Below are 17,279 nucleotides of genomic sequence, written 5' to 3' on the forward strand. Positions count from 1 at the left end.
AATTTCTATCATGCAGGCAAATTTTTAAAAAACAAACTAGTAAAGAAGAGGTAAGTGAATAGCATTGGATACTGTAGAATGTCAAAAGAGGTTTAGGCTGAAATAATTGTCATTAGACTTGCTGACTCAGGGGCCTTGGGAACTCTTTAAAGTAGGTTCAGTTGGGTCATTTGATATTAAAAGAGAAAACTATATGGCAAATGGCTGGAGAGTATACTTCAGGAAGAAAAAGAATTTGTACTGAAAGAGTTGAAGTTTGATGGAATAAATTTGGGAACTGATCAGTTGTGTGTATGTGCATATATACATACACATAGATATTTGATATCTACATACATACTGTTCTCTAGTTATGGGAAAGGCAATGATGGCTCTTATCTGGAACTGGCAATTGGCAAGTAGAACGTGACAGAAAGACAAAATGTTGAGGAAGAAAGTGCTGGGAAGAGCACTTAGAATTGAGTAGAGGTGGACAGGGTGGGGGAAGTCATGAGGATTGGGGGTGAGGTAAGTATGGATGATATCATAATGGAAATAGCTTTGAGGAAGTTTTGACACCAGGAGAAGCAACTGAATAACAGGAATAATATCCATTTAGAGGCATAGCCGTACAACAGATGTATAGAAAATTGTATTATAAGATTTCAGCTACAAAGGATGTAATTCTGCTCTATTAAAGTCAGCAAACAGAAAGCAGTTCCAAGCCAAATTCATAAGCTCAAGTCTTATCAAAAGAGCAAACTTGACATAGTGCCAACTTTTTGATTACAGGAAATACTTGCGGAAAAGGATGATTTCCATAAAATGAGTAATTTAAGAGACAAAATCAAGAGTGACTATAATAAAAATTCAGCAGCTTGTATTTGAATAAAACAATAAATGTGACTTAACCCAACCAAGAGCAGATGGAATCACCCCCAAGAGTGGTAACGGCATGCACTGCAGGTGAGCTCATAGGGACCCCATCAGAAAGTGTTTCTGGAGGTAGGTCAGACCCACTCTAGGATATTCATAGTATATCTGGTCATGATTGAACCTACACTAGAATAAAATGAAACAGTGTTTGGCCCTGAAGTTGCTATGACTTTTTACAGCTAAGTTTTTTAATTTTCTTTTTTTTGGAGTATAGTTACTTTACAGTGTTCTGTTAGTTTCTACTGTACAACAAAATGAGTCAGCCATACATATACATACATCCCCTCTCTTTTGGACTTCCTTCCATCCAGGTCACCGCAGTGAATTGACTATAGTTTCCTGTGCTATACAGTATGTTCTCATTAGTTATCTATTTTACACAAAGTAAGTGAAAGTGAAGTCGCTCAGTTGTGTCTGACTCTTGTGACCCCATGGACTGTAGCCTACCAGCCTTCTCCGGCCATGGGATTTTCCAGGCAAGAATACTGGAGTGGGTTGCCATTTCCTTCTTTATTATACAAGGGATCAGTGGTGTATATGTGTCAAACCCTATCTCCCAATTCCGCCCACCACCTCCTCCAGCTAAATGCTTTACAGGCTTCAAAAACCTGGAGACATCCTTAGGCCTGATTTTAGAGGATTACACTGCAAATGAACCTGCCCCTGGGGCAACGAGTCTGCTCCTTCCAGTGGCAGCAGGTCAAGTCAAATTTGGGACTAATAGAGAAACTGTCTGTGTTATGGTGCATACATGGAGATTGCCTTTTCGAATGGATCTAAGTAATGTTCCATGGAATAATGCAGCAAATTAAAAAAGACTTTAACAGAAATAAAATGACAGTATACTTTTTAAAGGTATAACTTTTCAAGATAAGTCATAGGTCAAAGGTGAATAAAATAAGCCCATTAAGTGCTATTCCCATCTCTGCAGCCATGAAATTAAAAGATGCTTGCTTGAATAAAGACCTGAACAAAGAGGCAATGAGGAAAAAAAAAAAAAAGACGCCTGCTCCTTGGAAGAAAAGTTATGACCAATCTAGACAGCATATTAAAAAGCAGAGACATTACTTTGCCAACAAAGGTCCATCTAGTCAAAGCTGTGGTTTTCCCAGTAGTCATGTATGGATGTGAGAGTTGGACTATAAAGAAAGCTAAGTGCCGAAGAATTGATGCTTTTGAACTACAGTGTGGGAGAAGACTTTTGAGAGTTCATTGGACAGCAAGGAGATCCAACCAGTTGATCCTCAAGGAAATCAGTCCTGAATATTCATTGGAAGGACTGGTGTTGAAGCTGAAACTCCAATACTTTGGCCACCTGATACAAAGAACTGACTCTTTGGAAAAGACCCTGATGCTGGGAAAGATTGAAGGCAGGAGGAGAAGGGGATGACAGAGGATGAGATGGTTGGATGGCATCACCGACTCAATAGACAGGAATCTGAGTAAGCTCTGGTAGTTGATGATGGACAGGGAGGCCTGACGTGCTGCAGTCCATGGGGTCGCAAAGAGTCAGACACGTCTGAGCAACTGAATTGAACTGAAGTGGAAATGTTTACATATTCAGAGTCTGGAATTTAGGTTTGATTAGAGTTAGGTAGAAAAAGATAACAGAAGCAGATATTATTTGGGACAGGATTACTCTTTCTTAGTTTATTTGAAGCCATCAGGATAAACTAGTGAAATTATTTTGAGAACTGTAAATATTTTTCTGCTTTTGGGCTAGAATAACTGACCCATTTGCAGACAGACTTCTCTGTCCTCCAGTAAAGATACAGACTCAGTAAAGATTCATTTGAGCATTAAAATTAAATGTGACTTAAAATACTATTTTTTAAAATGGAAAAGTTATACATATACACAGTAGAAACTTCAAAAAAGATATAGTGTAGAAAATTAAGATTCATTTCCAAAAGACAATTGGTTGTTTCTAGTTTCTTGTATATCCCTATAGAAATAGTCTATGCTTTAAAAATACAAATTAGAGCATATTATGTCTTCCGTGCTCTTTTGAAACAATGTATCTTGGAGATTTTTTCCTATTATTAGACATAAAATTACCTCACTAATTTTCTACAGTAGGGATATACTCCCAGGTATTTGGACAATATCGTATTTATGAATATTTTTTCTTGGTTGTTTCTTAAAGTTGCCACAAATATCTTTTAACATATCTTTGTGTACAGGTGCAAATATATCTCATGGATAACTTTTAGAAATGGTATTGTTGGGTCAAAGGGTATGAATATTTAAAATTTTGGAAAATAACAGATACTGGAAAATTGCCTTTTGAAAATGTTTATAATCTCACCAATAGTGTATGAGAGTGCCTCCTTCCCCACAACCTTGCTCACTCAGGGTACTATTGAATTTTTAAACCTTGGTTAATTTGAGAGAGAAAACTTTTTTCATTTGCATTTTTTAAAATTATGAGTCCAACTGAGAAATAATACTTCTTAAAAATTAAAAGCTAACGATGAGACGGAATTTGAGAAATCATCTTTGACTTGGCTCTCTTTTGGGAGAGGGGTCCCAGGGAATTTGTTAGAGGAATACATTTATGTTTAGAGGGTTCTTACATAACTTGTAGCAATAAACTATTTTAACAAGAGGCAGTTTCATAGATAGGTTTCATTTTTCAAAAAGGGGAAGAAACACCATTCTGTGGCTTGATGTGGGTTTGTCAGTTATTGCCTCCCCCCTTCTTGGGACTTCCCACTCTTCTTTAGCACAAATCAGACTTGAGCAAAAACAACTTTTTCCATAGGATCAGTTATAAAAAGAATGGCAAGGGCAATGACCAACTTAGTTTATTGGTTTTATCAGGGAAAGTAGACTCACCAAAGGCTTGCGAACATTTCTGGTCAAAGCACTGGCTGGCTTATTCATCTCTATATGGTCAATCGTGGTATTTCTCCAGGACCAAAGGCACGGACTGGTTAGTGAAGGTAAGCAAAGGAGGCAACAAACCCTATGACTGTGAACTCTATCTGTCATTTCTCTTCTCACCCTTTCTTAACCCTTTATCAGCAGAACTCAGATCCAATCTCATGACATCTAAAATGCTTTTCTCATTTACCAGGTCAGAAGTGAGTGGGAATGTAAGCAAGTATTCAATGGAGTTAGACAATGAAGAGAAATTAAGCCAAACCCTCCACTTCTCTTACCTAGACTCACATTTTGGACATTTCTAAAACTTTTACTTAAAATTTTGACTGGTATGATCAAGTATTTGTTATGTCATTTCTTCAGTCACTGTTTGCTAATTTCTACATAGGTTTAGCATCTGCGTCTTTTAAAGAAGGCCTAAAAACCTAAGCAGAATTTTGCAGGGACAGAACAACTAAAATTTGGTCACAGGAACATAGTTTTAGAGATGAATACAATGACAATAAATTCCAATGTGACTCTCAATTATTCGCTGGATGAAGTTGTGATAAGTGTTTTTCTGTGTGGCAGGATATACGCTAAGTAAATGTGATTGACAGTGATGAAGCTTTTCAAATTGCCATCTGGGTGATTTGGGAAAAGTCTCCCTGTTGGTATTAAAGACAGAACATGCACAAGTGGGCTTTTGCTTGAATTATCTTTAGATCTGCTCATTCTTTTTTTGAGCACATCTTTATGTGCTTGAATATAAACTTGGTTTGACCAGAATATTCATACTCATATTTTTAGATCATTTTTTGTGTACGTCAGTTGTAAGAAGCTCGTGTTTCTGAGCTTGAAAAGCTTTCTGGAGGAGTGGAGAGTATTTCAAATTTGTGTAAAACATTCATATTATAATGGTAATTTGGGGGATCTACACATGTGAGCTAATTTTATTATTTCAGAGCAAAGTGATGTTTTCAATAGTTATTTCAAGTTACTAGAACATTTCCAACCACAGACCTAATGATTATCTTAGATATATAAGATATTGTCCCTCTGAGCTCTTCATAAGCACAATAGAATGTAAATTTCCCTTCATTAACTAACTGTAGTTACTTTCCTTCCAAGTTTTTTTTGCAAAGTTTCAATCCTATTGAAAAATGGAAAAAATACTTCAATGAACAAACGTTTCTATCAATGAACACACGTTCAATAGTGCAATGCACACATGTTTCTAGTAATCACTTGTAGCATTTCGTCACATTTATTTTTTCTCCTGCTATGTCTCTCTCTCTCTCCGTACATATACATAAACACACACATACACAGGTTGTTTTTTTTCCTGAACTATTTGAAAGTATATTGTTGATTTCAGGACAGTACCCTCAAATTTTTGACCCATATCTCCTAAGAAAAAGAGTAATCTTCTACATGACTATAATGCTAAGGAAATTTAATCTTAATACTATTATCTAATAGTTGATCCATATTCAAACTTCTCTATTATCCACATGTCCTCTAGAGAGTTTTTTAATTCAGGATTCAGTCTTGAATTGCATTTGGTTGATATGCTTACAATTAAGTAAATGTTAATGGTAATAGCCATAATTAAAAATATAATTAACAATTAAGAATTATAACACCAAGGAGATTTAGTATCAATTCTATCATGATTGCTTTTCTTATTTTTTCGTCCTTTCATTAGTATCAAAATACTTTTAAAGTAATTCAAAGTGATCAAAAGCTTTCATTTTTCTGTTTGTGAGACATAAAGACAGGATATGAAGAAAAATTCAAACTATGACAAAAATATATTTACTAATATATCTGCATCAAAATTTATATTTTCTGAAATAAGGAAATTTATATCCAGATAAAGCCCCTGAAAGTAGCTGCTCCCTTTGTTCATAAGGATCTAAGTAGAACTGAACAGAAAATTATTTACTTGCTGATGTTAATATGGAAAACAGAGGCCTTTTGACTTATGATTATTTTAGCCATCAAATTAGACTTTTGGGAACTAACTCATTAAGTAAGAATCACTTCATGTTTGACAGAAGAATCGGTAATCCCAAATAATATGTTTTATAACAGGAAATGAAACAAAATAAGGAATATTTTAGAACCTCCATCAACAAATACCACAGAATATGAAATAACAGGGACATAAACCAAGGTGTATGATTAAGTGAATGGCTATTTTCAGCTCTAAAGAACATGTTACTTTCAAAGATAAGAGTCAGGAAAATGCAGGAGATCCAAAGAAACACCTTGTTTGGGTAAAGTTCTTGTATTATGCATTGGAAAAAAAAACCTGATGTAACATAGATTTAGTTTCATTATTATAACTAGATTAAGAACAAAGTAATATTCAAGTTTTTCAATGATAACCTTTCAGTGGTTTATTTGCAAGTCCCCCAAATCAAGATCTTTAAAAAACATAGACTGGAATGAAAGGATCTAAAATTTAGATTATAGGGGAAATAAAGAGATGAAGAGATGAAATAGAGTATTTTGGGGATGGAGGCATTATGGAAAAAATAACATTTCTGGTATATCACCTACATATAATCTTAACAAGACAGCTTGCTTCACTATAAATATGAGGCAAAAATAAATGTGCTCATCTGATCGGAAAATTTAAAAAAAGTAATAGTGTATCGAAGAATATCAGTGGAAAGAGTTAATTTTAGACACTGATGGTGAGAGAATAAATTGGCCCAAGCTACTTGAAAGACAATTCGTTTTCTCCAAATCTGACCTGGGAAAACATTCCTGGAGGCACATGAAGTGACTGCACATAGTCAACAAGCAAGAAAAACCTTCATGTCTACTATGAGAAATTATTTGCTAACATAAGTTGTGCCTGTTATTTTCCATGAAAAGGCAGACCTACATAAGCAGGCATGCTGAGAGGTGGGACCTAAACTGCACCCCAACTAGCTAGGTTCAAGATCATCTATTAAACAGACAATAACATTTTCCTGTCCCTATTTCTGTGACGTTACATACCATGATGCCCTGAGGCAGTCCCATCCAGTGCCTCCATTTTTGTGTGGCTATGGAGGTCTTCTCTGCACTGTCTCAACCACCTAGCTTCTCAGAAGTCTTAGTTCGCATACATGCAAACTGTCTTTTCAAGGACAGGATCTCTTCTGCCACAGTATCATCCCTCAATACCCCTGCTTCCTACCAATCCTCCATCTTCCTGCTTTTCTTTTGCTATAATTGCCAGTTACTCCATTTAAAGGACTGTCTCAATGATTTATTTCACTGTTCAAGGTAGCAGCTGGATTTTGCTGAGGTTCTATGCAATCCTGATAAATATATTGGGGTAGGAGAGACAAGAACTTAGAATTTCTTTCTAATTTAGGGGTAAGGATTTTGAATGGATGGCCAGGGGCTCTGGAATGTTGAGATATGAGACTTGATGGGTGGTGGTGCAATGGGGATGGATAGGGAAACAGGGCTCTTGGACAGAGGAAGAAGGGCATGAATGCCTGGGTTGGGCATGGGGTGTGGGTGAACTGGGAGGAGTCCAACATGGCTGGGGTCCTGGGTCCTGTGGGAACAGGCAGAGATTGAGATGAAGAAGGCAGATAAGAACCATGTATCACGAGGGCCTAACATGTGTGGACTTTATCCTGGAGGTAATGGGGAGCTGTTGATATTTAAACAGGGTATCTGTAATATTAAATTACCCTGTGGTTGTAAAGTTAAGGGCAAGGCAATGCCAGGCTACAGCAGTGGGAATAGTTAAGGAAAGTGGTCATATGGTTAGATTAAAAGAGCAGACGAATGTGGATGAACCTAGAGGCCATCATATAGAGTGAAGTTAGAAAAACAAATATCGTAAATCAATGCACATATATGGAATCTAGAAAGATGGTACTGAGGAACCTATTTGCAGGGTAGAAATAGAGGCACAGATATAGAAAACAGATATGTAGACACAGTGGGGTAAGGAGAAGGTGGGATGAATTGAGAGAGTAGCATTGACATATATACATTGTGTGTGTGTGTGTCCAACTCTTTGTGACCCTAAGAACTGTAGCCAGCTAGGCTCCCCTACCATGTATAAAATAGACAGCTAGTGGGAAGCTGCTGTATACACACGGAGTTCAGCTCCATGCTCTGTGATGACCTAGAGGGGTGGGAGGTGGGGAGGGGGGTGGGGAGGGAGGCTCAAGAAGGGGAAGATATATGTATACATATAGCTGATTCATGCTGTTGTACAGCAGAAACCAAATACTACATTGTAAAGCAATTATCCTCCAAGTAAAAACACTTTTTAAAGAAAACAATTTTTTAGAAAGAGCAGAATAGAAATTATTTCTATATCTCAAAGACATATGAACACTGATACACAACAGACTCAAGCATGTAGCCCTGTGGGGTGGGCACTGGCTGTTTTCTTAGCTTTTCTTTCTATATTTCACTGCATTTTACTTCCCTTCCTCGGCAACGGTTGTTATTACATAAGAGTCGGGACTGGTACCCTTTTCCTGGAAGGACTAATTGCTTCTCATGACTGTGCAATATTAACTGCTCTCAACTAGGCATTAGTGTAATGTTTTAAGAATAGACCACACACTTCGGGGTTAGAAAATCTGAACTTGAATCCTGCCTCTACTACTTACTTGCTTTGTGATCTTGGGAAGGTCGTTTGTCCTATCTTTTTTTTTTTTTTTTTAAAGTAAGTTACCTAATGCTAATTGGATGTTCTTTTATTTTTATTTTCTTTTTTTCCCATTTATTTTTATTAGTTGGAGGCTAATTACTTTACAATATTGTAGTGGTTTTTGCCATACATTGACATGAATCAGCCATGGATTTACATGTATTGTCCTATCTTAATCTCAGTTTTCTCATTTGGAAAACCTGGATAATGATAACATCTAACAGTGCAGTGTTACTGGAAGTTTAGGGGTAATGGTTGGAAAGCACCCAACACAACTGCTGATTATTATTGTGTCCTATCCCAATTACTGCACCTGCATTTCGATTTAGGTCAGGATAGGCAAGCCATAACCTGTGGGTCAAATTGGCCCTTTGTCTGTTTTTGTAAATAAAGTTTTACTGGAACACAGCCACACCCATTTGTTTACATGCTGTCTCTCACTGCTATCCTGCTATGATGGCCAAGTTGACTGGTTGTGACAGACACCTAAAATATTAAATATTCGGCCATTTATAGAAAAAGTTTTCTGAACCCTAAGTTGGGTTTTTCCAAATATTTCCTCTTACCAGTCTCTTCCCTCTTGAGTTTTTCTCTTTAAATCCATGCTTGTGTTGTTTGAAGGTAAATTAAAAGTATGTCTATGTACAGAGTTATAATGACAGTTTTCTGAAAAGTGCTAATATAGAAGGAAGAATTCATATTACAATTTCTTCTGAAATCCAAGTAAATGATTTAACAATGTGCTGCACTTCAGTACATATTTCTAAGTTGTGATTTTGCACAGCAGGTTAATTTTGGTATTCCCCTGTCTGGTAATGATTAATGGAGGCTAAATTTGTCTGGAACATCTCATCTGCAAATGTCCTTGAAAGTCTTTTCCTTCACACTTCAAAATTTTTTTTTCTTTTTATTTTGGTTTGGGGTAGAGCCGATGAACGATGTTGTGACAGTTTCTGGGGAGCAGTGAAGGGACTCAGCCATACATACACATGTATCCATTTTCCCTCAAACTCTTACTCAGTCATGGAAAATTCCCCAGATATATCTCGGTCTCTATCTTTTCTATGATGAGAAATAAAAATTCAAGTGATAAAATATCTTTGAACAATTGAAATAATCCATTGACTTAAGTTTTACCATCTCGGATAAAATTAAGTCAAATATTTATTTGAAGTACATCATTTTAATAACTTTGAAGGGTGAGGTCTTCTAAAAATTTTGTAATTACTGAAGTTTATTAAGAAAAATGCCAACAATTAATCAAAATAAACCCAAATAACTTTCTCTCTTTTAAAATTTTAAGATATCATGATACATAGTACTATTCTAATTCTAGTGGTACATTAAAGGGATTTTATAAAGATCAAATGAGTTAACATATGTATAATTTAGGAGTTTCACACATTACTCTCTCCACAGCTTGAGAAAAATCTTGCAAAAGCTGCTCTAGCATGCTCTCTGCTGCCCTCTGCTGCTCATTTTCAGAAATGGATTTTGATTCTGAGTAATACCTCGGGCTTCCTGATGGCTAAGCGGTAAAGAATCTGCCTGCAATGCAGAAGATGCAGGAGACACAGGTTCAATCCCTGGGTCTGAAAGACCTCTTGGAGGAGGGCATGGAAACCCACTCGAGTGTTCTTGCCTGGAGAATCCCATGGACAGAGGAGCCTGGTGGGCTACAGCCCATAGGGTCGCAAAGAGTCAGACACAACTGAAGCATGCACACAGGCAATGCTTACCTCACTTATTTTCTTCTCTTAATATAGTCAAAAGCCCATGCAATATTAAAGTTTGAGGGGATTCTATAATAATCCCACATTCTCAGTTTACGGATAAGAAGTTGAGTCTCTGAGAGGTTAACTGACATGCAAGCGTGGGCCCTGTTTCCTTTCCTATTTTTGTCCATGCTGTGCAGCTTGTGGGATCTTAGCTCCCCAACCAGGGACTGAACCCAGGTCCTCTGCAGTGGAAGTGTGGAGTTCTAACCATTGAACTACCAGGGGATTCTAGCGGGCTCTGTTTTCTGACTGATCAGCATTTGAATGCCTGCTGGTTATGGACATAGTACTTAATTTCGATACACAGAAAATGAGAATAATAGTACCTGCATCTTTGAATTTTTGTGAGGATTCATTGATTTAGTACATAAAAGGCACTTAGAACAGTGTCTGGGTTGTAGCTAGTGTAAATGCTAGCTCTGTTATAGACCTGCCATTAACTAGACTAAAACCACATCAAGATCAGAACTAGAATTCTAGTCTCTTGACTACCAGTTCAATAGTTTTTTTTGAGTCTGCATAGCAACCAAATTTTACCTTCCAATGTCCAATGTGGATTTTTAGTATGTGACCTGCTCACGTTGGAAGTTCTTGTAGTTTCTGTGACACTATCGACACTGCAGAGCTTGTTGTGGCTCATTACTCCTTGTACTGTTCAAGGCAGGTTCCCCACAGAAATTATTACCCCTACAAGCTCCTCAAGCCTCCAGATAGAAAATCCTGCAGCCCACACTTGGGAGACGACGTCACTGTTGACTGACAGTAAGCCTTCTAATGAGTTCCCTGATTGAATCTCCAGTGCACGGTTAGACACCTGCACCCAGTTACCCCGCGTCTGACTCAAGACGAACTGAAGTAAACCCATCAGCTCCTTTCCTGGCTCCTTCTCCTGATCTCTCCATTTTGGTCAATGCTGGTGTCAACTGTCAGCATGCCTAGAGGCAGTTACTTCTGACTCCTCTCTCTTCTTCACTACCAAGTCCAGGAATCATGGCCTCTCAAGTTCATTGCTTCTCTTCCTTTTCTGCTTCCTTCCTCTTGGCTCCTGCCCCTAAACAGCTCAGGTAGGCATGAATCCAGAAGCTCCTAACCTGGGTCCTGGACTCCAATTTCATTCTGCTGACATTCATCTTGCCCTTTATTCATAGATCACATCATGCCTTGAAAAACCTTGGTTACCTTCCAGAGGTTTGTATTGCCTTCAGCGTAAACTTAAAGTCCTCAGCCTTGCATGTCCCAATATACCTCCCTGACCTTTTCTCTCACTCCTTTCTCATAGGAATTTGTTCCTTTAGGCATGGGTGTCTCTGTCCCTTGGTATTAGGACACATTTTCTGCTTTTCCATCATTGGTCTTACCACTGTATTGGTCTGCCTTGGGCCCTATGGTAGGGCTCTTATTCTACCAGAATTAAGGTATCAACACAGCTCTCAGCCCATGATAAATAGGGCAAAGAGGCTTTTACGTGTGTGTTAGTTGCTCAGTCACGTCCGACTGTTTGTGACCCCATGGCCTATATATAGCCCGCCAGGCTCCTCTGTCCGTGGGATTTTCCACGCAAGAATACTGGAGTGGGTTGCCATGCCCTTCTCCAGGGGATCTTCCTGACTCAGGGATCGAATCCAGGTATTGGCCATTACTCAAAACAAAATCCACTTCCTTCACTACTGTGAATGAGCAGAGGTTATCTGGAGAACTTATACACATCAGCCGCATAAAATGAGAGAAGAATCCACTATGATTTAATATGAAAAGAAATGTGATAAACAGGTGATTTGGGATAATGGCTGAATGGGAACAAGGGGGACTCAAGAATGATTTTGCATTATCACCTTGATGATCTTCCTTAGCCACATGGTATTTTTAGTTTCAATTAAATGAAGTTAATTAATTAGTGAAATTCAGTTTCATTAGCCACATTTCAAGTGCTTAATAGTCACATATGGCTGTTAATATTTTGGACAACACATATGTAGATCAATCTATCATCCAAGAAAATTCTGTTGGACTGCACTGGTCTAGATTTTTCATTTGCTTCTCTAAGTCATCTACCCCTGATCTACTGCTTTCCAGTTTCTAAAGTATAACTGCTCTAGTCTCTTCTCTTGTTCTCCCTTTTCTCATGTATTATATTAAAAAAACAATTTACTGTTATTTTAGTGAAGTTTGGAGGGGGATAAAGAATACAGGTATATGTCTAATCCATTATTTTTCCTAAAAATCTTTGCTTTTCTCTCCCTCAGTGTGATCTTGCTTTTGGGCTCACATTCTGAGTAATCACAGTCACTTCAGGGGTCCCTCTGGCTTGGGCTGGCCTCTGAATTCCAGCTTGCTTCCATAAAGCCATAGCATCAGCTGGGGATGCTGGGGGTGGGAGGGAGGTGGCGCAGTGGGGACATTTCTGGTTGTTGTCACGTAGTCACATGGGCATCCATGGTAAGTTCTCATCATTCACCTGGCCCCTGGTTAACATTCTACAACTATCATGTCTGCAATCTGCCCATCCCCAATGGAGGTTTTCACCAGGTTTGCAGGCTCTGGGCAGCATGCTGGTACCTAAGCAGACTTTACAAGGCAGCCTTAGGCTGGTCCACCCGGGCATTCCATTTGGTTGGTTTTCCTCCTGTTCCTCAGGTTCTATGTGGAGGTTAGGGCACAGGCCTCATCTACTCAGGGCTCCCCTAATCTGTCTGGTGCCATCCTCTTTCCCTCCACAGGGATTCCATCCACTGAGTCTATTGTTGATATGTCAATATGATGCCCTAAGTCATTTGGTAGTGGCTTAGTTGCGTTCAACTCTTGCAACCTCATGGACTGTAGCCCACCAGCCTCCTCTATCCATGGATTTCCCAGAGAAGAATACTGGAGTGGGTTGCCATTTCCTTCTCCAGTGGATCTTTCCAACCCAGGGATCGAACCCCGGTCTCCTGCATTGCAGGCAGATTCTTTACCACTGAGCCACTTGGCTCAGTGACCGAGCTGCCAGTCATTTAGGGTTCTGGATTCTGAAGGGTAAAAGCTCAGGTTATGGAATCCCAAAATTCATTTCTCTAAAACTATGATTTCTACCAAGACTTTCTAAAGATTCTTTAGCAACTCAAAAGCTGGGAGATGTGGTTTTGCTCTGATTTTCCACAATGATAGTCTTAGGTCCTGAAGGTAGAAGACCCCACTTGCAATCTGGGTGGAGTGAAGTGGGAGGGTCGTGAGGTCACTGCATCACTAGGAAGCCTTAGGATAAACTTTCTTGCTCTGTTAATTATCTTCTCATGTATAGAAGATTTGCCTTTTCAACTGGATGTTCAGTTTGTTAAGAACAGAACCACACAAGTTTTTTTGGGAAAGAACATTTTCTTACTGTTATAAGTGTGTCCAGCAGACAAGAATCGCTTCACAGATGTGTTGAAGACCTTTAACTTTGTAGGTTCATGGTACATGCCAGTGCCCGGGATACAGTAAACATTTAAATCATTAATAAATCTTCTGAACATATTTTGGAATAGTTCCCCCTAAAAGATATAAACATTGAAAACATTGGTGGTTGTGGTTTAGTCGCTAAGTCACGCCCAGCTCTTTTCGACCCCATGGACTGTAGCCCATCAGACTCTTCTGTCCATGAGATTTCCCAGCAAGAATACTGGAGTGGGTTGCCATTTCCTTTTCCAGTGGATCTTCCCCACTCAGGGCTAGATCCCACATCTCCTCCTTGGCAGGCAGATTCTTTATCGCTGATCCACCAGGGAAGCCCACTAAGTACATTACATTCATAATACTAACTTTACACAATCAAAATGTTAACTTGGAAAATAACTTCATAACTATAAAAGAGATGCAAATATTAAAAAAAAAGAATCCTTAGGGTTAAGATAATCCTTTTCTAATATGACTTGTCAGTTTCAGGCTCAAATTAATGGGTCTGTTTTAGAAGCCCAGCCCTCGAGGCCAAAGCAGGTCAGTTCCCTTTGCACTTGTCACTTGTTCCACTGTCAAGAGTGTCTCTTTTGGAAAACGCAGCTGTGGATTTCCAGCCTATTCTGCTGCTGCTGTTAAGTCATTCAGTTGTGTCTGACTCTTTGCGACCCCCCGGACTGTAGCCTGCCAGGCTCTTCTGTCCATGGGATTTCCCGGGCAAGGATACTAGAGTGGGTTGCCATTTCCTTCTCCAGGGGATCTTCTCCTCCCAGGAATCTAATCTGGGTTTCCTGCATTGGCAGGTGGATTCTTTACCACTGAGCCACTTGGGAAGCCCCCAGTCTATCCTGCTGCTGCAGTCTATCCCACCAGGCTCCGCCGTCCCTGGGATTCTCCAGGCAAGAACACTGGAGTAGGCTGCCATTTTCTTCTCCAATGCATGAAAGTGAAAAGTGAAAGTGAAGTCACTCAGTCATGTCTCACTCGTGTGACCCCATGGACTGCAGCCTACAGGCTCCTCCATCCATGCGAGTTTCCAGGCAAGAGTACTATTCTAGTCACCTTAGAATCCAGTGAAAACTGCTGACAGTGGGAGGGGACGGGTGCAGGCAGAGGAAAAGCTCACAGTAAGAAAAGTTCCCTGGTAACTGGGGTAGAGGTAAACACGTCAGTCAGGCACAGGAACATTTCCAGGACATGCAGTAAAAACTAGGACGGAGAGAGCAAGAAAACCATCCTGGGCAGCAAAGGGAGACAAAGGCTTCATGGTCCTTCATGACAGGTTGACAGTGAGTTAATTTCATACCCTGCCACTGCTGTTCATTATTTCATTCAAGTTAAGGATCCTTTGATTTCCTCCTCAAGGCAGACAACTGCGCTAGCTCCCAAGAATAAAATACAGTGATGAGCAAGATATAGCTCTCATTTTCAGTAGAATCTGCCACCAATTCCCTCCTTTCTCCATAACCCACTAGTGATGCTGCTTCCCCAGTTTGCAGCTACTCAATCACTCTCCATTTCCTTCAGGGCAGAAGGCAGACGCCCTTGCCCGACGCCCAAGGCCCTTTAGGATTCAACTTCAGTCGACATCCCCAGCCCTCTCTGCTTAGGCTCAGTGTCTTATATATGCCATGTAAGGCCATCTCATCAATTTCTTATAACTCTGTGACTAGGGATGGAACTCCTAGGCTTCAGTTTATCTGAAATGCCACCTTCTCTGGGACATAGCCTGTCATCTCTCCTCCTTCACTCCAGGTTGTTACTCAGAAACTTGTTGAAGGAGGGAGCTGTGTCCATTTCATCTTTGTACCTCCAGCACATGCCAGCTCTGGTACCACAGCAGGTACAGAATGAGTAAGAGCTTGGGGAATGAATGAAATCAACTTATTTATTGCCCTTTACTTTCTTGATAGCACAGCTGCCCATTTGTGAGACTCCCATCTTCTTGTCCCCCATTGTAACTCACACACTCTCTTTCCAGAATGCTGTCAGAAGGCTATCTCAGTGGACTTGCGTACCGGAATGACATCCAGTGGAGTTATCCATCTTCTAATGAGCAAGTGGCTGAGGAAAAGGAAGAGGAGATGGAAGCCACAGCAGCTGCCAGTCTTTCCTATTCCTCCGTGGATGAAACACAAGTCCAAAATCTCTATGTGAGCTGCAAATCCTCTGGCAAGATCATTTCTTCAGTGTATTCAAGAGAGAGCCAACATAGTAGAAATCCAAGAATCACAGTGCTGCAAACAAACCCCAATCCTGTGTATGAAAGCCCAAACTTGGCCGCAGTTGAACTATACAGAGACACCAGCAAAGAGACCTACTTGGTCCCACCTTCCTGCAAGAGTATCTGCAAGAATTACAATGACCTACAGATTGCAGGGGGCCAGGTGATGGCCATTAATTCAGTGACAACCGATTTCCCCTCTGAGGGCAGTTTTCAATATGGTCCTTTGCTGAAATCATCTGAGATTCCTTTGTCCATGGAGGATTCCATGTCCACTCAGCCCAGCGACTTGCCACCCACCCCTATCCAGCGGTATTCATCCTACTGGAGAATAACCAGCATCAAAGAGAAAAACAGCCTGCAAATGCAGAAGCCTATTTCGAATGCCGTGCTGAATGAATACCTGGAGCAGAAGCTGGTGGAGTTGTATAAGCAGTACTTTATGGACACTGGGTTTCATGACAGTTCACCTACCCAGATTCTGGCATCTGAACTCATCATGACAAACGTGGACCAAATCAGTATTCAGGTCTCTATAGAGAAGAACCTGGAGATCTCGAAAGCCAGGGATATCGTCATTAACCGCCTATTACAGTATGGGTCAACCGAAATCAGCACACCGAGTCTCCATATTTCTCAGTATAGCAATGTGAATCCATAGAGAGGGTGCTTCCACTGCTCTTTCTCAACTACTCAAATCCTAAGCAACAAGTATTCATTTATTCTGAGAATGTGCAGGAAGGGGTTGGCAAGGGGTAGAGAAGAAAAGGTTGGTTGCAGGTCAGGTATGAATTAAGAGGAAATCTCATAATATTACATGTGAAGGAATGTGGGGAGAGGAGCTATAATGACTTCCAAGTGAGGGCTGTACGGAAACAAAGCAAAAATAAAAATGATCACAAAAGAAGGTATGATTCATATAAGGGAATACATAAAAGGAAAAAGAAGACAAACCAAGTAAGGACACATACAATGTATGGAGAGTCCTTAAAAAACTGCCATATGACTCAGCAATCCCACTCCTAGGCAAGTATCCTGAGTAAACCAAAATTAAAAAAGACACACGTATCCCACTCTTCATTGCAACACTATTTACAATAGCTAGAACATGGAAACAACCTAGATGTCCATTGATAGATAGAATAGATAAAGAAGTTGTGGTACATATACACAATGGAATATTACTCAGCCATAAAAAGGAACACATTTGAGTCAGTTCTAATGAGGTAGATGAACCTAGAGCCTATTATACAGAGTGAAGTAAGTCAGAAAGAAAAAGATAAATATCATATATTAACGCATATATATGGAATCTATAAAGATGGTACCAAAGAATTTATTTGCAGGGCAGCAATGGAGAAACAGACATCGAGAACAGACTTATGGACATGGGGAGAGGGGA

At 39.7% G+C, this 17,279-nt stretch overlaps 1 protein-coding gene across 1 annotated transcript; it reads left to right on the forward strand.

The window, feature by feature from the left end:
• The first annotated feature begins 3,622 nt into the window (after positions 1-3,622).
• TASL (TLR adaptor interacting with endolysosomal SLC15A4) lies at positions 3,623-16,809 on the forward strand. The gene is made up of 2 exons (XM_043896180.1): positions 3,623-3,860; positions 15,635-16,809. Exon 2 carries the CDS (start codon positions 15,636-15,638, stop codon positions 16,536-16,538), a length of 903 nt encoding a protein of 300 aa, XP_043752115.1. The 5' UTR covers positions 3,623-3,860; position 15,635; the 3' UTR covers positions 16,539-16,809.
• The last annotated feature ends 470 nt before the right edge of the window (positions 16,810-17,279 follow it).

The sequence above is a fragment of the Cervus elaphus genome, chromosome X (genome assembly GCF_910594005.1).
Source record: "Cervus elaphus chromosome X, mCerEla1.1, whole genome shotgun sequence".
NCBI classification, from domain to species: domain Eukaryota; kingdom Metazoa; phylum Chordata; class Mammalia; order Artiodactyla; family Cervidae; genus Cervus; species Cervus elaphus.